This window comes from Aspergillus pseudotamarii, assembly GCF_009193445.1.
Source record: "Aspergillus pseudotamarii strain CBS 117625 unplaced genomic scaffold BDV38scaffold_33, whole genome shotgun sequence".
NCBI lineage: Eukaryota > Fungi > Ascomycota > Eurotiomycetes > Eurotiales > Aspergillaceae > Aspergillus > Aspergillus pseudotamarii.
This window is the reverse complement of record NW_022475047.1, coordinates 307,755-328,423: the sequence shown is the minus strand read 5'-3', so window position 1 is coordinate 328,423 and position 20,669 is coordinate 307,755. Positions and strand designations below refer to the sequence as shown.

The 20,669-nt window shown below is 46.2% G+C and overlaps 7 protein-coding genes across 7 annotated transcripts; 4 read left to right on the top strand and 3 right to left on the bottom strand.

The window, feature by feature from the left end:
- Positions 1 to 186: 186 nt before the first annotated feature.
- BDV38DRAFT_283858 (Clavaminate synthase-like protein) lies at positions 187 to 1,377 on the bottom strand (the record flags this gene model as incomplete). The annotated part of the gene is made up of 3 exons (XM_032060125.1): positions 187 to 222; positions 282 to 1,058; positions 1,126 to 1,377. 3 exons carry the CDS (start codon positions 1,375 to 1,377, stop codon positions 187 to 189), a joined length of 1,065 nt encoding a protein of 354 aa, XP_031912706.1.
- A 1,407-nt stretch (positions 1,378 to 2,784) lies between these two features.
- Positions 2,785 to 4,134, top strand: BDV38DRAFT_271979 (uncharacterized protein; the record flags this gene model as incomplete). Its single annotated transcript, XM_032057408.1, has 1 exon — positions 2,785 to 4,134. The coding sequence occupies one exon, from the start codon at positions 2,785 to 2,787 to the stop codon at positions 4,132 to 4,134; it is 1,350 nt and encodes a 449-aa protein (XP_031912705.1).
- A 4,124-nt stretch (positions 4,135 to 8,258) lies between these two features.
- On the bottom strand, positions 8,259 to 9,257 carry BDV38DRAFT_283855 (S1/P1 nuclease; the record flags this gene model as incomplete). The annotated part of the gene is made up of 3 exons (XM_032060124.1): positions 8,259 to 8,819; positions 8,883 to 8,971; positions 9,020 to 9,257. The coding sequence occupies 3 exons, from the start codon at positions 9,255 to 9,257 to the stop codon at positions 8,259 to 8,261; spliced, it is 888 nt and encodes a 295-aa protein (XP_031912704.1).
- Positions 9,258 to 11,708: 2,451 nt separating this feature from the next.
- BDV38DRAFT_283854 (T6SS phospholipase effector Tle1-like catalytic domain-containing protein) lies at positions 11,709 to 13,387 on the top strand (the record flags this gene model as incomplete). The annotated part of the gene is made up of 5 exons (XM_032060123.1): positions 11,709 to 11,940; positions 12,011 to 12,339; positions 12,404 to 12,497; positions 12,555 to 12,763; positions 12,836 to 13,387. 5 exons carry the CDS (start codon positions 11,709 to 11,711, stop codon positions 13,385 to 13,387), a joined length of 1,416 nt encoding a protein of 471 aa, XP_031912703.1.
- Positions 13,388 to 15,380: 1,993 nt separating this feature from the next.
- Positions 15,381 to 16,899, top strand: BDV38DRAFT_249420 (ribonuclease H family protein). The gene is made up of 2 exons (XM_032054839.1): positions 15,381 to 15,699; positions 15,755 to 16,899. The coding sequence occupies exon 2, from the start codon at positions 15,871 to 15,873 to the stop codon at positions 16,396 to 16,398; it is 528 nt and encodes a 175-aa protein (XP_031912701.1). The 5' UTR covers positions 15,381 to 15,699; positions 15,755 to 15,870; the 3' UTR covers positions 16,399 to 16,899.
- BDV38DRAFT_110986 (uncharacterized protein) lies at positions 16,439 to 16,899 on the bottom strand. Its single transcript, XM_032050977.1, has one exon. The coding sequence runs from the start codon at positions 16,761 to 16,763 to the stop codon at positions 16,479 to 16,481; it is 285 nt and encodes a 94-aa protein (XP_031912702.1). The 5' UTR covers positions 16,764 to 16,899; the 3' UTR covers positions 16,439 to 16,478.
- A 235-nt stretch (positions 16,900 to 17,134) lies between these two features.
- BDV38DRAFT_271976 (Hsp20/alpha crystallin family protein) lies at positions 17,135 to 20,206 on the top strand (the record flags this gene model as incomplete). Its single annotated transcript, XM_032057407.1, has 3 exons — positions 17,135 to 17,345; positions 17,402 to 18,031; positions 19,047 to 20,206. The coding sequence occupies 3 exons, from the start codon at positions 17,135 to 17,137 to the stop codon at positions 20,204 to 20,206; spliced, it is 2,001 nt and encodes a 666-aa protein (XP_031912700.1).
- Positions 20,207 to 20,669: the final 463 nt, after the last annotated feature.

Genomic DNA, 20,669 nt, shown 5'->3' with positions numbered 1-20,669 from the left:
ATGTCTTGCGCCTACAGAGATAGGAATGCATGGTCCAGATTTAGACAGGAGGGTGGGAATATGAATCAATATAATTTAACATCATTGTAAATCAATGGCTACTGATGGAAGCTGAAATCTAGATGGCTCGCCCATGTAGACCCTTGCTCTAACTCGATCACCCCACAATGAATTGGATTCGGCGTTTTACGCAGCGGATACACGGTTGGAGTACTCGGGATACTAAATGTGCGTAAGTATGAGTGAAAAGTCAGTCGCAAGGAAGGTACTACAAAACATACAAATCTCGCAGTGACATGCGGTAGGCTTCGCATGTATCGGGCCAGAATCCTCATGCCGATCGTGTCGAACTCTTCGTAAAGAAAGTCCTCCAGCATCTGATTACTGACACCATGTTTCCTATAGATATCCTGTCCGATGGCCTCAAGGGTCTTCTTGATCTTCGGATGGGCTAATGAGATATCGTAATCCATATGAAGGGCTGTGACGAAGGAGTATCGAGGGCCACTCCCGGGCTCCGTGGAGAGGACACGATGAAAGCCCGCTTTACAAACACCGCGTGTAATGGATTCACCAATCGCCCCAATAACATATAGTAAACACCCCGGCTTCGGTGGGCAGGTAACCCATTGCCCGGTTGGGCTCTGGATCTGGAGCGATTCATGGTCGGTAGCCTGGTATATTATCGCTCCAAAAGTCATGTCCTTGTGGCCGTGGAGCCCTTGCAAGCTCTCCTGCTTGCCCTGGTCCTTGGGAACCTCAGGGTAGCGAATGATAACATTCCGGTTCTGGCATGCCTCCTCACGGAACATACCATCCAGAACGGCGGGGTCGATGCCTAGAAACTCGGCGAGCAGGGCGCGCACGGTACTTGCAACTTTCGTGAAGCCCTTAATCACCTGTTCGTGGGCAGCACGGAAACCCGGCATTTGAGCGGGCCATTGGGTCTGACCCTGCAGATTCCGATATATAGGATCTCGTGATGGCCGTGGGTCATCAGGACGCACGATAATTCTCTCTCTATAATCGACCTTGTCTCCAGTGCGCTCGCTGGCTAGCTGTATGTTGTGGGCGAAATATTGTCAGGACAGTTGGGCAAGATGGAAGAAAAGTAGGTGCACTTACCGGGACGTAACCTAGAAAGCTGGGAACATTCTCCAAGGCAATTTCCATTTTCTTCTCCGTGGGCTGTTCAAAAAATGCCTTGGTCTCTCTCGTAGCATTTTGGAGTTCATCCTCACCAATGGGTGCACCGGAGATGTAGAAGGCACCCCAATCTGTACAAGCTTGTTCGAGGGTTGCCAGCGCCTGCCTCCTCGACTCGGGGTCGTCGAGCCGACTCAGGTCAATCGTAGGAACACTAGATATACCAGGCATTGTACAGGGCAGACAGGAGTCAGAAATCTTCTAATGGTAATCAATAGTGGTTATGATGGAAGTATCGTTTTTCAGTTTCTAACCGGTGGAAAATGACTTTGGCCCTACCTGTTATGTTGTTTGGTATTTCTATCATGAACCTTTGGTAAAGAAAGTTATATTAAGATTGTCCGCCTCACTCCCCCCTTGCAGCAAGCCACGATCCACCCAAGAGGGTGAGCCCTGAACACGCCGTCATTCGAAATGTAAGAATGTGCTATCTCCTTGCATCTGTTTCAGCTACCCTGTTGTTAGTTCGTGGTATCACGATCATCTTTCGCATTAAATACTCTCGGGAACGGGACGGGACGGCAAGCCTACACAAGCCACTCACTCTATTTTCACCGTCGCTTTAATGGGAGAACAGTACTTGTGGACTAAACGATTGATGCACATAATTCCAATAAAAGAACTGATACCCGTTAAATTACAAGTATAGGCAGCATAAATTACCCCCTAGCCTGTATCTCTCAGCTATCCCAGGTTATTGACTTGGGGGTTGAATCAGGTAAGATAAAATAAACAAATAATTAGAAAAAGACCAAACCCATGCTCATTTAGCTTCTTCCCATGTTGACATAGCCGGTTGACGTTTGACGTTGACAGGCTTTCTACCCCTGACTGGGACATATCCTTACACTCTAAACCAAGTGAATCATGTGGCCAGTTGAATGGATATGGAGTTGCGATACCTATTGCCTAGTCTTAGATTCGGTACGTGTCTCAGGCGGCTATTGCGGATCCTTTCGGACCCTGCATATTACAGTAAAACCCCTTTATAAGCAACCCAGATATAGGGAATCCCCCGGTATAAGCAATTTCAATGGCTTTGCTCAATCAATTGCTTATAAAGGGGTTTTACCGTATATACAATGACCTCACGTTGCATGAGCCTTGAGAGTCATATCCTTCAGTTGGGGTGTAGGTAAAACCATCTACTAAGAATGTTGCTCCTTGCAGCACAATTGCGTAGCATGCTACGTAGACTGCTCATCCAGAGTAAGGGTTGGCCCCTTTGTAGCCTGATCGTCTTTGAAGATCTCGACTTTCTGGGCCGAGGAGCATTCTCAATAGCAAGTTCAATTCCAGGAAGTGCGTGTGCAAGAAGTGAGGAGATGCTTCCTACAGTCCATTTTGTATGTATATCTGCGACCTGGGCCAATTGTAAGATTATTCCATTGATCACGTCTTTGCGGTGATATTCCTGGGTGGTTTTACTCACCTTCAATTTTGAGAATCGAGGTTCTGTAGTCTCTAAACGGGGCGCACGCTTGCTCGACAGTGAAACCTTGGCTGCTTATAAGTCCAGTTGTCCTACCCTCTAAGCATTCATCCAATATCAAGCATTGTTTTTGATCCTTTTTAACGATGGGATCCCGTGGTCTTGAAGTCTCAGGGAAGGCCTTGAATCTCCCCCAAGCGGAGAAGCCGCGGGACATTGTCGACAGCTTCCTCCATCAGCATCCGCATATTGACTACGTCCGCTTCCAATGGGTCGATTACTCGGGAGTTTTGCGGGCCCGGGTTGTGACCAAGGCTCATTTCCATACAATAGTGAATAGCAACAAGCCCCTCAACTGCGGGCAGATCACCCTCAGCTGCCTACCGGATGGGAGTAGAGTCCCTTTCGAAGCATGCGCCGTACACAAGCTCTTCCCGGATTGGAGGTCCCTGCGAATCATATCCAACTCTCGAGACGAGGATCTCCCTTTGTATGCTTCCGTGATGTGCTCCATCATCGAGGAGCTGCCCGGTGGGTTGGCCGATCCAAACTTGTGTCCACGAATCGCACTGCAGAACATCATCACCAAGGCCCATAGTCAGCACGGAATCGATTTTCTAATTGGGTTTGAAATCGAATTCGTTGTGCTGCAAGCCGGTCCGGACGGCTCCTTGATTCCCTTCTCCTCTCACCCGGGTGCCTACTCAGCCGCCGCTCTTCGCGGACCCTCATACGGTTACTTTGAGGAGTGCATGAGAAACCTCTCTGTCTCAGGTGTCCAAGTCCGTGAGTTTCACGCGGAAGGTAGTATTGGGCAGTACGAGATAACGCTTGCTGCGCGCCCGCCACTCGAGGCTATCGATGAGTTGGTCGCCGCGCACGATATCATCCACTCCACGTTTGCAAACCATGGCCTGACTGCCACCATGTCTCCGAAACCCATTGTTGACCGTCAGGCCAACGGCTCGCACATTCATGTCTCCATCCACCCCCCGCAGCACGAGGAATCCTTCCTCGCCGGCCTCCTTTCTCGCCTACCGGCAATCTGTGCCTTTTCTATGGCCTCGATCGCCTCCTATGATCGCCATGCCGACTTCCTTGCCGGTACGGTTGTCGCCTGGGGTTCTCAAAATCGCCAGGTGCCGGTGCGCAAAATGGGTCCAGGTTACTGGGAGGTGCGGTGTGCGGACGCCATGGCGAATATGTATTTGGCAGTCGCTGGCATCTTAGCTGCTGGCCTCCTGGGAATGGAAAACAGTGAGCCCCTGCACTGGAAGGATGTCAGCTATGCAGGCAGTATGCAGACTAAATCCGCCGAGCTCCCGGCCAATCTGGAACAGTCCCTGAGCCAACTAGAGCGCATTTCTGAAGAGCTGTCGGAAGCGCTGGGCAGTAGGATATCGGGTCACTATTTACATGTCAAACGGCATGAAGTCGAGGCTTTAAAACATTTAAGTTCGCAGCAACTGTACCAGCTTCTGGCAACGTTAATCTAAACAGAGTTCTTTCTTTCTTTTCTTTTTACGACTTTGAATCATAGAAAAGCCGTATGGCTGTCATGTAGAAGCCTGCCTATTCACTCATAAATTATAGATTGCGAAGTGATAATACTACTTGTATATAGTGTAACATGGATCATGGCCGTGCCAGTGTGACTGTCAATTCTTGCATTGTGGCATATCGCATATTAGATAGAATACTTGGCATACACTCTTAATGTACAAGAAGAATCTTTAGAGTATTTTTCATGTGCACGTTTCATTTAGTCTCCTGAGATTTGTATTACTATCTACAACAACACTCACCACTCACATGATGGCAGTTGTCGTTACTCGATATATCAACCTCACAGTTTGTGATACTTCACCAAAGATTTTAGTCGACGTCTTCGATAAGGATGTTCAACTAATTTGGGCGTCAAATGAAGGAGAAATACAATTACAGTGGAAAGGTTCAGGTGGTATACTATATTAGAATTTGTAGAGTCTAGATTTATTCCGAATGGTAAGCCTGGAATAAGTTCTTCCCATCTTCACTCAATCTAGATCAGTTGATGTAATAAACTTAGTTCTGGGTCTGCTGGCAAATGCCCTGGTCGGCCTTCTTGTCTAACTTTAATCTCCATTAGTCAGATGTAATTTGAACTGTATAGTTTGATCTAAAATCTTTTCCTATATAATTAAGAATTAGAGTCTGGTATAACAGTTTTCCATAACTCTGATCGGGACACAGGAGTCTAAATACACTGATTTGTATCTACCTCATCGCTTATATAGATGGAAGGAAAGGAATCAGGTAGGATACAAAAATATCATGCTGTTCCCTGTGGGGATGGTCGTATATTATTTTCTTTTTTTTTTTTTTTTTTTTTCTTCTTGCCAATTGGATACAAAATACAATACTCTGTAGGATCACCCTTGGCCTAGTAGTTCTGATAGGTCTACTTACAATAATTAAGCGAACCACTCTATAGGGATCAACACGATCTTTCCACACCCTATCCCAGTATAGAATTGTGGTTGGTTATTGAACTTGAGCTCAGAAATGCTGGTGTGTCTGGGGGGACAGTATTAATAGTGGGAGGAGAGCGGATGGGCTGAAGGCAAATCTTAAAATTCTGGCGAAGCGCATGTATGCCAGTGGGAGCTTTAAGTAGGGTCGTGAGGAGTAGCTGTCGGCTTGCGCCTTGATACCCCCCGATTCTCATCCTACACCCTCGCAGCTACGCTTGCAAACAAGACCAATGAAGAAGTTTGGTACCATAGCTATGATCATATTCCTAGGCGCGCATGACTGTAATGACCGTGTGTGATACAATATGCTCACAAATCAAAGACAACGAATAAGAAAACAGAGTGTGATGCCATGCCCAAGCTACTTTGATGAAACAAGTTCTCTTCCATCATCGAAATTCATATCGGTCGTTGAGGCCCGAAATGCAGCCCGAAATTGGTGGCGGAGAGGTCGGTCGAGACGGTCCAGGCGCCTGTTCGATGGAGATGTAGCAGTTGAACATTGTACGCTTTAATGCTGTCAAAATCAAGTTAGACAAGCTGATAGTGATCAAAGATACATTAGACTCACACTGCAAGAGGAGCAAGAGCAGCTAGAGCAGTTTCCACTGCAGCAGTTGCAGGCACAGGGAGACATTCTGATAGTAGAGATGAAACGGTGCTTTGGTTGATAGAAAGCTTGAAGGGTTGCGATGAGGCTTGAGGAGCTTGTGTTGATGATAGTGGATGGATTGAATTAGACAGGCATGGAGGCATTATTTATACATCGCTGAACTGCCACGGAGACAACCGGGAGTATTAATTTCATTGTGTAATGATCGAGTCCGCGAGAACCGCTGAGAAAAATCGGTGAATCCCGCTCGGATCCTTCATCGCAATCTCTATATCCGACCTATGACCTGGTTCGTATGGGTTTGTGGAGAGGGGCTTGTGAACCTCGGAGGGTGCTGACTCGTAGCGAGATTAGGCATTAGACTGAACCTGGAACCCTGATACTGCTTCTCCACATGAGTAGATGGCAAAGAAAAGAAGGCAACAAGGACGCGCTATCCGCCATGTTTGCCTGGCCTGGGCCCTCGGTGGAGACACTAAATGAAAGTGAGTGGTACGCATTGTCGTTCGTTCATCATTGAGGCATGTCGTATACGTCGATCACAATGTAGCAGAAAGGTCTGAAATGAAGGCCAAAGAAAGCAGAAAGGAATTCCAAAGTATTGTCACTGCGTGAGTGTCCAGCATTTTTATATTATATCCAGAGAGTGAAGGATGAGAACCTTGAAGACATGAGAGAACCTTGGGAGCCCATATCTGCCCCTTATTGACACTTGGCCTTAGCAATTTTGACGATTCGAGACATCTCATCTAGTCATCTTCCTATCGCTAATTCGATGACCGAGAGAAATTAATCATAACTGGACTGATCTACAGCGGTTGTAAAACTCTGACTTCGTGGCGGTTTCATGATGCCTGGCTCTATGCTATTTTCATTACGCGTGCTTCTCTCACGGATCTCAAGGGAGAAAAAAGCAAAATGGACCAAACTCACTTACAAAGTACGGAATTTATAAATTTTCTTCTTACACTTCACCACTCCCTAACATGACCGTGCATAAAACTGTCTACTCCATGTCCACAAAAGGCTTAGTATCGCCAGTGTCCTAAGTCAGGGTGGTGTTGACTTTGCCGTCAATCAGAACAAGCGAGATAAGCAGGGTACACGATGAAAAATACTACAGCTGACCCCTATTAGCTCGGGGCTGGTGCATACAGGCCCACCGAACTAAGTCCTAGTTGTGATCGAATCACGAGGCACATGATTGAAGGAGAAAACTGACCATGGCTGCCTATGGTAACGCTCAAACATTGTCATATCACTGAGCCCGTAGCATAGCGTTCTTCAGAAACAGTAAATGATGATGGACAGTTGCTAATCAAGCAATGCCCCAATTCACAGGGCTCCATAGTAGGCTGACTGTCAAGTTTGGCCATCCCGTTGCCTTGCTTTCTTTCTTCCTGTAGTGAGATACAGCCTCAAGCAAGCGACAGACCGTGTTTATCCCCCTCCCCGAGGCTTGGCAGTAATAGTTGTCTATCAATTACCAGATGATATGTGTAATGCATAATCCCCACGCTAGTACATGAGTCAGGTTTGTGTTCCAGCTCCACTGGTCCGAAATTGTGTCGGTCACACAATAATTATATCAAATCAAGCTACTGTGGTTGGTCGACTCGCTTCTCATTTCGGTAGATTCTGCCATGACAGACCTATCATCGTCGAAAGAGGAATTTTGGGGTCTTTAAGAAAAGCCTTTGCACATTATATAGAATAATACCACTACAGCTATGAGTGATTTCAGGCAGCTTCCGGTGTGTCCTGGAGATGCTCCAGTAAGCCCATTCCTCGGAGAAGTAAGAACTGGATAAGGAGTAGTTTATAGCGTCATTAACAACTAGAGTGACTTTAATGAGAGCGATAATGGGGAAAAGATCCATGCTGATATGACTCGATACATTCCGTTCAAGGAAATCAGGTAATGCGAACTAAACTAGAAAAGCAGGTGCTTGCAAAAGACAATTACTTTAACGGATGTGACGAACTATTTTATACCCGTTCATATTGTTTGGTAGTTCATGATGGCGTCGCGAACAAATCCCACTCTCTACTGTCCGCCATCTTTAACACTGAGCTAGTGTAATCAAAAGACGAATCAAACATTAAACAAATTGAGGTATTATGCGACAGGCGTCATATACATTTGCTATCCTCCCAGATAATAGGCACATATCCTAGATGGATCAAGATGCTTCGTAATACTAATACATATAGCTTGAGTGCAATGATAATCTCAATAGACTTCAGGCAAGCTATTTTTTATTCACACAGCAGTGTTCTGGCGTTAGCAAAAGGACTCATCAACTTTTGCCCTCTTTTGGCTCTGCTGACGCACCCATTCTGTTTCCTTATAGCAACTTTTAGTCCGAATATGTCATCTTGCCCTTCTTCAGTAAGCCGTACCTTTCAAAAGAAAAGAAACAAAAAATGAAAAAAATGAAAAGAAAAAGAAAAAAGGGAGAGCCAGTCAAGAATCAAAGCATCCTGCGGGCCTTTAAGGCTGTATAAAAAGTGGTTGTGTGGATGGTGATGTCGCAGATCCTAACGCATTCAACCAAGCGGCTAGGCGGATCCCAGCCTTCAAGATTTGCTCATTCACAATTAGGGCAGCAGCATCAAAATATTCACCGCCAAGGTCATTCTGTTTCAGCCAGTCGATACCATTATTCAGCACAAAATAGCAATTCAATCGATTTGTCTCCCTCGCCCACAGCATGGAACACTCCAAAGGCTTCTGTATATTAGAACACTCTGCTTGTAGAGGTCTCAATGCATTTAATTGGAATAGTTTCGCTGCCCAGTTGGCAGCTGCAGCTCTTTCATTATTGTGCTTCAAGTTGTGCCCGATACCATTCATCTTGTGCGGGATATCAGTATCCCAGATACCGTGGAGGTTCTCCCGTCTGTGGTCGAACTTGACAATAATATCATTTCCCCCACGCGCGAGAGCTTCGTTGTGCAACGGCTGGTGTATATCTCCAATAAAGTGAATCAGGAATCTCAGGGCTTCGACCCGTTGAACAGAGTCCAAACTAGGATCATTGACCCTTTCAGTCTATTGGGAAAGTCAGGGCTATGCAGGAGACCTGAGATTTGTAGTCATGAGGCTTGAGCATACCATATTTTTAATAGCAGAGACTACACAACCACTGTTGCAATCAGATTCATACGTGACCGAGCAGGAATTTGGTGGATTATCCTGGGCGTCTGTCACGATGAGCTGCCGCCTCTGGTTGCGAGGTTACGATAACCTACCAATAAAGTGCCAAGGCCTAGTAGATGGTCTTCGAAACTTGATCCGATCAGCCCAGACTGCTGCATCGGAGATATCATCGTTATTGTTGGTACGAAGGATGTTTTGTACAAGATGAGTGCCTTCATCATTTAGGTACTTCTGCGCCAGATAAGCAACAGTTCGATGGCCAAGATCTCCCCAGCCCGCAATTAGTTGAAGAGCTGAAAGGAGAACCAAAAACGACCGGAGAAATTTCATTGTGCAAATATGTGTGACGGTTGAATTCGAGTATATAGCTGTACAATTCAGGTGCAAGAATGAAGGAATACAATGAAGTTCTATAAGATCAGCATACGAAAGATACCCAGCTTATACATAATAATTTGGGGATGTATGTATGTATGTCAACCTGTTTCCGCAATTAGCAGAAGATTATGCCGAATGTTCTGGCCCTCGTCAACTGACTTGTTAGGTCAGCCATGATTGATTGACATTGACACAGGTTTGGTCCTGAAAAACTCTATATTTCAAGTCAGGAGGAAGTCAAGTGCTGTGACTTTATAATGGGCTTTCGGGTGCTGCCGTCACTGTGATATCAGGATAATCGGAAACGGATAGAAGACCGTCGATATTTTTACCTAAACAGCGTTTTCTCAATCGAGGTATAAATTAAATTCCATATATTGCGGAGCCTGGTACCGCCAACGTCACTCTTTTGATAGTCCCTGCGAACACATAATGCCAACATTTCCTAACCTTTATTTAGTACCAAACGATGTCTAATCTCACCGATGAGTATTATGATTGACCCCCCAAGCCAGCCTCCGAAATTGGTGGTGACAGGTAAATGTTCTTATTAATTGAGTAAAACCAGAAGTACAGGGTACCGGCCTTGAGACATGAAGCTCTACACACCCACTGCAATATTATTTGGATGTCTTGCAAAAACACAGCACGAACACCGGCAACTAGAAAAGAGCCAAGAAATATTCTTCCACAACTTATCAATATGCGATATAAATTATAATGTCAATGCTCCGGAAACTCCTTCCTAAGGACGTAGTGCACTTTAGACTGTAACCCAAGAGGGCTATCAAAATACTGCTAGCAAAAGGCGCAGATATTATTGCTATCAATGCCCCGCCTTGATGGACAAATAGCACACTAGGCCGCAGCTGAACAGAGCCGCCTCGTTGCAATAGAATTACCCCTAGAAAAAGGTGCAGATATCAACGCTCCAGCAGCTAAAGGTGGATAATAGGCAGCACTCCAAGCTGCGGCAGGGGGGATAATGAAGCGATAGTTGAATTGCGTATTATGTAGGAAGTTGATATTAACGCTCCAGTCCAACTCGGTGCCACATTGCATCTGAAATTTATAATGCCGAAATTCTAATTATTCTTTTTGATCATGGTGCAGGTGTAGATCTCATAAAACAGGTCCTTGATCAGACCATGCGATAGATTTGACATCGTGATCATCAAGCTTCCCCTTTCCCTCCAAAACACCGCCTTTGTCTCTGTCTCGAAAGAGTCTACAGAGGCAACAAAAGGCAACATGTAGCTATTCAGGTTGTATGAAGAGTATTTGAAGTTAACGATCTAAGCGGAGGTATTTTTGACCACTAATGATAGGCTGATTCAGCTTCCACAAAGGTCTCTCTAGTTAATATTGTGTAAGGTAAATCGGGTCAATTTGGAATCCCAATGTCGTAATATGCCAATGCGATCCTCTCATCTCAACGAAGGCCTCTCAGATAGTTCTTCAACCAATACATTCAATTGGTTCCCTCAATACTGGTGATATGGATATCCTGAGATCCGACGAGTAGTCCCTAGCTGGGATGAAAGAGTAACTTCCAGTCCAACATCCTATTTTAACATGCTACGGCATGCCAGATACTCCAAAGCAAGTCTAAGAATAGCATATATTTAAATTCGCATCTCCAGCTACAGACACCAAAACTATTGAGCAAAATCCTATATTACGGTCCCCTAGAAACATTTAAAGTTTTACTGAACTTTAAAATATACTTTTCGACAGTGCCCCCGAGTAAAATTTAATGTTCCAAGGTTTTGTGCTATGTTTTGGAATTCCTAGTCCCGTACTTTGCAGTTGAATACTTCATGAATTTATACCATGGTCTTTACCCAGTTGGAGTAGACGATGGTACGAGAGGTCAAATTAATAGTACCAAGTATGGCAATGCATACATGTTACCTCAGTCTTCCATGGTTTACTAGACATATGCGTCATCACCAACCACACAACCTCTCTGATGGGATCGGTGCTCGTGTTGAATTAGGTAAGTAACCTTATGTTTGGATCTACCAAAAAGCCACCTAAAGATAATGGCCGGACTTAGTATAATGAGGTGACCACGACATCCCCCTTGCCGTCATATGATCCTAAGCTACACATATATTAGATAGCTGATTTGCGTAGCATAGATCAATCAGACAAGTTCTCCGTTTCTTCATGAGCCGTACCCGCCGGTAGTGTAAAAGTATATCGATAGGTGAACATCTGGAATCTGATCTAGGAGCAGTGTGATCGGGCTCGCCCGCTTTACACTAAGATATGCTTAAGCTTCACTGGAAGCGGAATAGCTACCATATTGCTAGGCTTTACAAGCATAAAAAGTTGCCTCATAGGCAGGCAGAGTCTTCACTACCTTACATTTCCCAACTATCCAGGTTTCATACCATCATGGCACAACAAACGCCCAAGTTGGCAAGCTACAAGCGTATCATCCTTTGCGCTGATGGGACATGGCTGGCATCTGATCAGGGTGACAGTTCTGTGCCTTCGAATGTCGCGAAGATCGCTCGAGCAATAGCGACCAGTGGCCCTGATCGCGATGGCAACATTGTGAAGCAGGTTGTGTTGTACCATTCTGGCCTGGGAACTGGAGACCTCCCGTTCCAGAAGGCTATATATGGTGAGTACTCGAGCTCACTTTCGCCGCTTTTCTTTCTAAGAAGCCCGGCTAATGGCTGTTTCCCTTTTAGGAGGCCTTGGCTGGGGTCTGGATGTCGATGTTTGCCAGATCTATGATTTCATTTCTAATAACTATGAGCCTGGCGACGAGTTGTTCTTCTTTGGCTTTTCACGTGGCGCTTTCACCGTGCGCTCAGTCGCTGGCCTGGTCTGTGATATCGGTATCCTCTCTGCAGTGCACATGTCGCACTTTGCAGAGATGTGGAGGGCCTACCGTCAGAATACAGATGGGAGGCCCTTTAAGATGACAACATGGTATCAGGAGAATAAGGACAAGCTGCGCTTGACACAAGATCTCAGGATCAAAGTTGTTGGGGTTTGGGACACTGTTGGAGCTCTAGTACGCAACACCGGGTAGGATTGATAGATATACTACTCCCATGAGACTAATCGAGCATGGCTAGGGGATCCCTGAGTGGCCGCTTGTAAAATTGGCGACAAGAGCTGGCATCGCAATCAACGAACAGTATGCATTTTACAACACAAACGTAGCAAAAAGTGAGTTATCATCGCCAAAACCCTAATTCACTGGCTCTAATCAGCATTTCCTATCAGATCTGGACTATGCCTTCCAAGCCCTTGCCATTGATGAGAGACGACTAACTTTCCCCCCTACCCTCTGGCACACGGCCCCTGGTGCTCCGGCCAGGGATCTGCAGCAATGCTGGTTCCCCGGCGTCCATGGTAACATCGGTGGCCAGGCAGAAGATCCACGTAGATCTGGTGACCATGAAGAGATCGGTGACATCACATTGGCATGGATGGTAAATCCTTCCTGTCCTCTTTACTGAGAGACTTATATAGTCCAGATTGACTGACTACTCGGAACAACCCAGGTGGACAACCTCTCAGGCATGCTGACATTTGAAACGGCTGCCATCAACCAAATTATCCAGCATCACCATGATGCACTCGCGGAGAATAGGATCGCTGATGGCTGGGGCTGCGGGCCCATCGTTTCTAATTTCTCTGGGCTGCAAGGCAAATTCTTCAGGGCTCTTGGAAAGCAAGACCGCACGCCGGGCAACTATCCACCAGTCCCTCGTGACATAATTGAGGATGAAAGAATTGAAGGTGAAAGAATTGATGGTGACAGAACTTTTGGTGCCACGAACGAGTTTTTCCATCCGATTGCCCGCATCCGGAGGGGCATACTACCTAACTACAGCCCGGCATCGCTGGACGGATTCGAAATGTTCCATGGCGAGAATGGCTGGAGGTGGGTTAAAGGGGATATTGTAGTGCCCGAGTATGTGCTACGTCCGGAGAGAACAATGAGTGTGATGCATGAGGGGGAATATACTACTGAGCCTAGCTTGTCAAGGTCTCTGTGTCCGGCGAACCTTCTGGTAGATCTTGATGGAGATAATAATATGCAACCCGAGTGATCTCGTAGAGATAGTAAAGGAGTGCCTCTCTGCCGGAGAGGCTGCGAAAATTAATCAGACAACAAAGCTCGTTCTACCACTCACTAATCTTAAACCGCTTAGTTATAATGAAGAGCATACTTAAGACGCAGATCGAGTCAAGAGGATGAGCAATAGAATAAGTCATCCTATAAACAACCTACAATGTAACGTGCGCAAACCTGGCGAGGGATTCTTTGGAACAGGACATTTGAGAGTGTAGATAATAAAGACAGTGGTCCTCCACTACAGAAATGCCAATTAATGAGAGTAGTACGCAAGGACTACCCGGAATAAGATACTAAGAGGGTTTGAGATTAATACTCTGTAACTACTGCTATTGATTCGTTTCTTACCGCCTCTTGGACTATCTTGCCATTCAAGAGACGGCTACATCCAAAGAAGGCATTTGGGCTGTCAGGCTGTGCAAAGGCGTGGAGTGCCTTTTCTTCAGCCATCCAACCGAATATGGCCAATTATATGAGAACATTAAACATTGGTCGTCTTACTAATGCCCTGCATATTCTATAACATGTTTAGAAAGCGGGGGGTACCAATTGCTTGGGGAGGCAGGACTGAGTGTCTCGAGCACATCTTGTTTTAAATTCAAGCCGCGCACCCCGGCGATAACCAAAGGCATTGGTAACCTCGGGTGGTATAAATGGGAACGATGGGATTTGGGGTTCCTGTGGCTATTGGCGCCAAGCTAGGACGTCCAGATTCACAGGTGATCGATATAGACGGAGATGGGCCATGCATGACAATGCAGGAGCTCTTAACCGCCTCACAGCACAATGTGAAGATAAAAGGCCATCATTTTCAACAATCGGGGAACAGAAATGACGACACAGTATCAGCAAATCTACTGTAATGGCCGAGTAGCATTGTCATATCTGAAAATACTGATTTTACGACTCTAACACAGAGTTTCGGCTGTGAAGCGCGTCATTTTCATCTCCTTGAGGGGCTTGAAAATAGCATCTCGTGACTTCCGGAGACAGAATGTCCAGCGGCCCTGGATGTTAATCTGGAGGGCGAACCTCCGATGCTTCCTATTGTATGTGTTGGGGCTTCCTTGGATACATTCATAATGGAGCAGGATTTGCAATATAGGATAATCTGACTAGATTAGGTTATTTACTGTTTCTTTATTGGGGCGGGATATCACAAGCTACCGATGGTTATGATGGCTTGGCTCGCTATTGTAGAACAGTTGGAACGTATGCAACTCATGTAATATAGTGACGTCGCTTATGTGTCGAGAATGTAAAGCGCTCTTCCGCGAGAGTCAAAAAGACTTGTCTGTGGGGGAGATGGGATGCCGTGGAGGATTATGTATGGCAACTACGGGTGTTACGGATTAGATAGTGATCCAGCTCAGAAGCCTACAGTATACCTGGCTCCAGTTGCATGAACGAACCCCGGTCGCACGTACATAATGTGCAGTCTGCTGTGTGCAATCAATTCAGACCGAAGAACAATCATCTGGCCTAATAGTCTCATTTTTAGTAATAGATCTGTGTCCACAGAGAGCGTGCCAAGATATGGGTGGTCTTCTAAGTACTAAGGGAATGTGGCCCAATGTCCCACAGGACTAAAAGATCACATAATTCTGAATCTATGATTCAGCATGCCCTAGTCACACCTATATAACTTCCCGCCGTTACAGGAAGAACAAGAACAAGACCTTGACTCTGTTTGAATTTTAATATTCTTGGAATGCTTACGTAGCTTACCTAGTTGAGGTATATCTAGGCGACGATAGTCCAGAGGGATAATAGTACCAAGATATCATATTTTGAATCTGTGAGTCTATGACTTAATAACAAAAGCCCAGTCAAGTTGACAACTGGCAACGCGCTCCAGACCGCGTTCTAGGCCTAGTGCCCGATCTTTGTCTCCATTCCTTTGTGTGATAGGCAGCATAAATAGGACCTCAGGCCCCCTCTAGATAATCATGACCGTGTATTTTTCATCTGATCTGACGCTTCGTCAAGCCTTCACTCACAATACGGAGTCACGTTGGGTGAAATGAAACTGCCTCACCCGCATATCTACGGATCATCATTTCATTGGCTGGGAAGGTATATGAGATAATCAAGCGGGGGGTCGATAAGTATCGCCATAGGTTCCAACTTGAAGCTTCATGCTCTACTTGGATCCCACAGACGCTCGCATCGCACGGATTTGAAAACAATTTTACTTGCAGGGCGACACTTTCTGTCCAAATCTCTCCTTCCTATAGCCTACACTACACAAAAGCTCAGACGCGACAGAACATATCAACAGCGAAGGTGAGGAGAATCACCTACGACCCAAGGAATCATTCTCATATATGCATGGCTCTAGAGAACATCTTGTACCCCGCATACTCATGAGAGATACCGAAGCCTCTACACCACAGAGATTTTGTGCATAAAAGTTGAGCCCATCGCAGCTTTTCGACACTAGCCCACCGCGCCAGTATGCCGTACATCATGGAAATCTACATCGACGGTGGCTGTAGAGGCAACGGTCGATCTGGAGCTATCGGTGCTGCCGCCGCCGTTTTCAAAAACAAATTTGGGAAATGCACCGGTTGGACAAGACCCTTACCCCAGTATCCCCCACCCACAAACCAGCGGGCTGAAATCACGGCCATTATTCTTGCGCTGGAGACAGCCCTGGAAAAGTTCGAAGCGCTGGACACACGTCCGCATTTAGATGTCAAGATATATTCAGATTCCAGATATGCAATCGGGTGTATGACAAACTGGATCTACAAGTGGGCAAATAACGGATGGAGAAATGCTGCCGGCAACGAAGTTGCGAATCGGGATCTGATTGAACAGGCCTCTGATCTTGACGATAGATTGAAAGAGGAAGGATACGTGGAGTACATCTGGATTCCGAGGGAGAAGAATCAGACGGCGGATGAAATGTGCAATGATGAGATGGACGAACAATGGAGAAAGGCTGAAACCTTATCGGATGACTCTGATTACTATTATTGAATTGATTGCTAGCTGAGAGAGCATTGCTTTCACTATGGGAGGATGATAGGATTATGTCCGAACTGGTTGCTGGTCGCGTTTTACTTCAACGACATTGGCACTACTGGATTGTTGATTTTCAGGTATGATCTGGTGGCCATAATATTCACTGAATAATAGCCCGTGGCTTGGAATCTACGATTTCCCTGCTTTGTAAGAAAGATATTGATGTATACAGGCGATAAATCGAAGATGATATGTACCATCAAGGGATACCCATGCTTCATAACATCAATCACGTTGAAACAAGAACAATAAGCCAGGCGTTGACCAGCAGCGGCGGAGGATGGTACTACAAGTCCTAATAATAGCCTAGACACAAACATCGCTGAAGTGTCATTTCAGAAGTGGAGGCGGAATCTATGGCAGCATCTCCCCGCGTCGTACACGATGATGTGGCCCATATCGATTCGATCCCGGTCGATATATCCCTGTTAAATGCGCATGACCCCGCGCGTTGACCTCGGTTCTGCTGTTGATATTGCGGCGCAGTCATATTGCTTTAGTGCATCAACCGGACTAGGGTTCGTCGGTCTACTATTGGCAATCGATGCAGCGATCTTTTCATCCGGCCGGGTGGACCTTTTACTATGCCGCATGATTGAGAACGGCTGCTTTATCCAACAACTCGCTTCTTTCTTCCTTGCCCTTGACATTATTCTGGCCGCGACCTTTTCGTCGCTTGCCGAGCGTAAGAATGGCCCCTCAGCTCTTCCGCAGTCCTGTTACCACTCTTATCATCGCGTTGATACTACGGATAGAGGGCGTCTCGGCCGAAAACTTCACTTTCCCAACAGATTTTGGGAGTCGCTTTATCGTTGGGGATCAGGTCAATGTAACCTGGGATGTTGTCACGCCGCGAATATCTTTATACGAAGCTTGTGGGACAGAACAGTGGATTATTTCACGTAAGCGGTCTTCTCATATTCTGCACTTGTGTATTGTAAATAGCTAATGAGATCAGAGAATGTCGTGAATCACTACAGCTATGTCTGGATAGCAAATCGGGACGTCTATAAGGAGTCCGGCTGCTGCTTTGTGCTTGAGTCTTTGAATTCTCAGGGCAAGCCTGCTGGCCAAGACAATGTAACTAGTGTTGTCTTTGGAGTTGCGAAGAGGTACCACGATGATCCATCCCCGACCTCGTACCATTTTGCTAGTACCTCGGCCACATCTTTGACTGGTACTTTGACCCCGACGACAACCTCCTCGACTGAGTCTGCAGGTGTGGTTACAGCTACAGATGTGTCTGCTGCAAGCCCATCTACCGAACATAGCCGTGGCGGGCTTTCCTCCGCCGCGAAGATCGGCATAGGCTTAGGTATTCCATTGGGCTTTCTCCTAGTAGCTCTTAGTGTAGGGTTGTTTCACTTTATTCGACGGAGGAAACGATTGCAAGACAACTCGCCGGAAGCTTCTGAGCCGGTATGGCATCCTGATGGTACAACTCCTCTACCGGGTGGCTTTGTAGATGGAAGTAATACTACCAAGAATGTGCGCGGATCTCACACAGACACGATTATCTCAGAGCTGTCATCGGAGAATTACAGGACGCGAGACGAAAGGCAGACCAATGAGGTCAATGAGTTGATGGGTGTGGCGCGGAGCGAGCTGGATTAATATATTGCATACGATAAGTAATAGTATAATAATAGTAGTATCTAATGGATGCGACTTCCCTACACATCGAGGTCTAGGCATACGATTTGTAACAGCTTCCCGCTAGTATCCAACATGTGGCCGTGATAGCACCCTCCCCACAACTACTGTCGACAGTGAGAAATTGACGTGAGTGGCTGGTCAGTTTGAGGACACAGCCAGAATCATGCATAGGCTATATGTACCCAGAGCACATACTCCAGTTCACAGCTGCATTACTGTGTGAGTAAGCTTCCAGTTGGCCGTCACCTCTTAGGTAGACGCTCCTAGCTTAGCGATGGACTTATCCGCGCTAAGCTAGATTTCAATCTCATTCGCTTATATCGCTCCTCGGTAACAGATATAGTTCCCTTGCTTCCATGATGCTTAAAAGGTTTTTTGTTTTCCTTGTCTTCTCAAGTGGCTCGTAAGACGTCTGTTGCTGTGAGAATGTATTGGATACTCGTAGAGGCATGTATTTCTTGCCATCCATGTGCTACTAGTTAAAAAGGGGCGTGATAATATGAGGTAGACAATGCTTCTTAGCATTGTGGCTATGCTCTGCAAACTATTAGTAAGGAAACAATTCAAACTAGCGAAGAATACTCCTTGGTTTTCGCATCTTCCCGATCACTGAACTGTAGATGCCATCTTATCTCCGAGCCAGATCTGCGAGGACAATTCCGAGACCAGGGAAAACACCGAACGTAAAGTCCGAGATTTCGCCTCCCCGGCGGACTTGATTTCCGCTTTCGGTAATAAGCTGTACGTACGCTTCAACCTCAGCCTCAGCTCCCATCTATCTATGACTACGTCCTCATCTGTGATTTGTACAATTGCTGTCTGCCTAGGTGGCAAATTAACAAGATGTACGTACACCAACTTGACTCATGCTCGCCTGTGCAGGTATAAATATCACAGTAAATCCATGAGATCTTTAGCCAAACACAGACAGATCTTATAAGATCAAGATCAATCAAAACATACAATCATACAACACAAACTAAACATGAAATACTCATGCCACTTTCATCAGCCTCCCCAAACATGGGAGATGGGTGTCTCTATGTTAGAAGGTCATCCTTTCTTTGCTCACCACCATCCTCCTCGGTATGAGGACCTCTTTGAGAAGAGGCATGGGAAGTGCTTCAAGGGCAAGATGCATAAACTGGGGAAGGGTATGAGGGATATGGGAGATAATGAATTCCCTGAAATGCCCAGGTTTGGATTCGGTGGCCGTGGTGGTCGTGGAGGTCGTCATCATCCTCACCATGCCCATCACCATCCGTATGCATTTGGCCATCATGGCCATGAAAAATTCCACACCCATCCCCATAAACGTGGTCATGGATATGGCTCTGACCATGAACTCGAACCTGAGCATGGATTCAACCCATGGACTAAGCATGACAGATCCGGACCCCGCCATCCCAGCCAGCCTGGCTTCCACCACCAGCATCACCCTCACCACAAACGAGGCGGTCCAGGTCCCCACTTTCACTCTCGGCGAATGTTCCACCATCAAGGCTACAGAGGCTCAGGACAAGGACGGGGCTTAGGAAAGAGAAACGGAAAAGGAAAAGGCTTCCATCCTTTTGACAAGTTTCACCACATGCACCCTCTCATCCGTGCACACCATCACTCACGCGACACAGCTAGTTTCATGCCTCCAGTGGATGTCTTTGCTACAGCTACCCAAACTATCATTCATGCTTCGCTACCTGGAGCTCAAAAGTCGGATCTGAGTGTTGGATATGATGCTCCGCGCTCTATGCTTCGTATCGCTGGTGTTGTGCATCGACCTGGTGTTGATGAGGGATTGTATAGGGCTCTGTTGGTTGGAGAGAGAGCACGTCACTTGGGGGCGTTTGACAGGGAGGTACCGGTTTCCCATCACGTGGCGGTTGAGGGAATCCAGTCTCGATTGGAGGATGGAGTTTTGAAGGTTGTACTGCCTAGGGTTGAGGGGGAGGAAGTTGAACATGGCAGTGACGTGGAGGAGGAGATGGCGAATGTTGAGAAGGAATTGTCGACCCCGGATGGGTCTGATACTGAAGGAGAGGAGGAAGACGAATGTGAGGTTGAGGATGAGAAGGCTGAGAAGGAGTTTGTTAAGGTGGATATTCAGTGATTTTGATTTTTCTTGAGTTGCTTTTGATCATGTTATTGGGAAAATCATAACTATATAGGGTAGGATAGCTAATTTGAACATCCTATCCTAAATCACGCATTACACTGGTACATACCATTATTATAGCTCACTAATCGTAACAGTTTGCTTATAATCCTATTAGCAATTGGCAATTCTATCATGGACAAGAGGGTGAAGATTATAGCCACGTGGTTTCCTTTGATTTCTAGTATCGAGCCGCACAGGATACGCTGAGAACCTTTAGATAGTACCAAATCTGGGAGACAGGGGTTTCCTCCAACGAATCATAAGGGTTCTTACTTTCTGTTGTCCTAATGGACAAGATAAAGGGAAGATGGGGAAGAAAAAGCGGTACGCGAAGCTGGAGGCTTCAAGCAATAGCCGAAAATAGGGAGGCTGAGGAAGTCCTCCGCTGGCTGCCCGCTTTTATATAGCGAGCCTA

Excerpts from the sequence above, each read along its gene's own strand:
- BDV38DRAFT_110986 (XM_032050977.1), bottom strand. The coding sequence starts at position 16,763 with ATGTTTGTGTCTAGGCTATTATTAGGACTTGTAGTACCATCCTCCGCC.
- BDV38DRAFT_249420 (XM_032054839.1), top strand. The coding sequence starts at position 15,871 with ATGCCGTACATCATGGAAATCTACATCGACGGTGGCTGTAGAGGCAAC.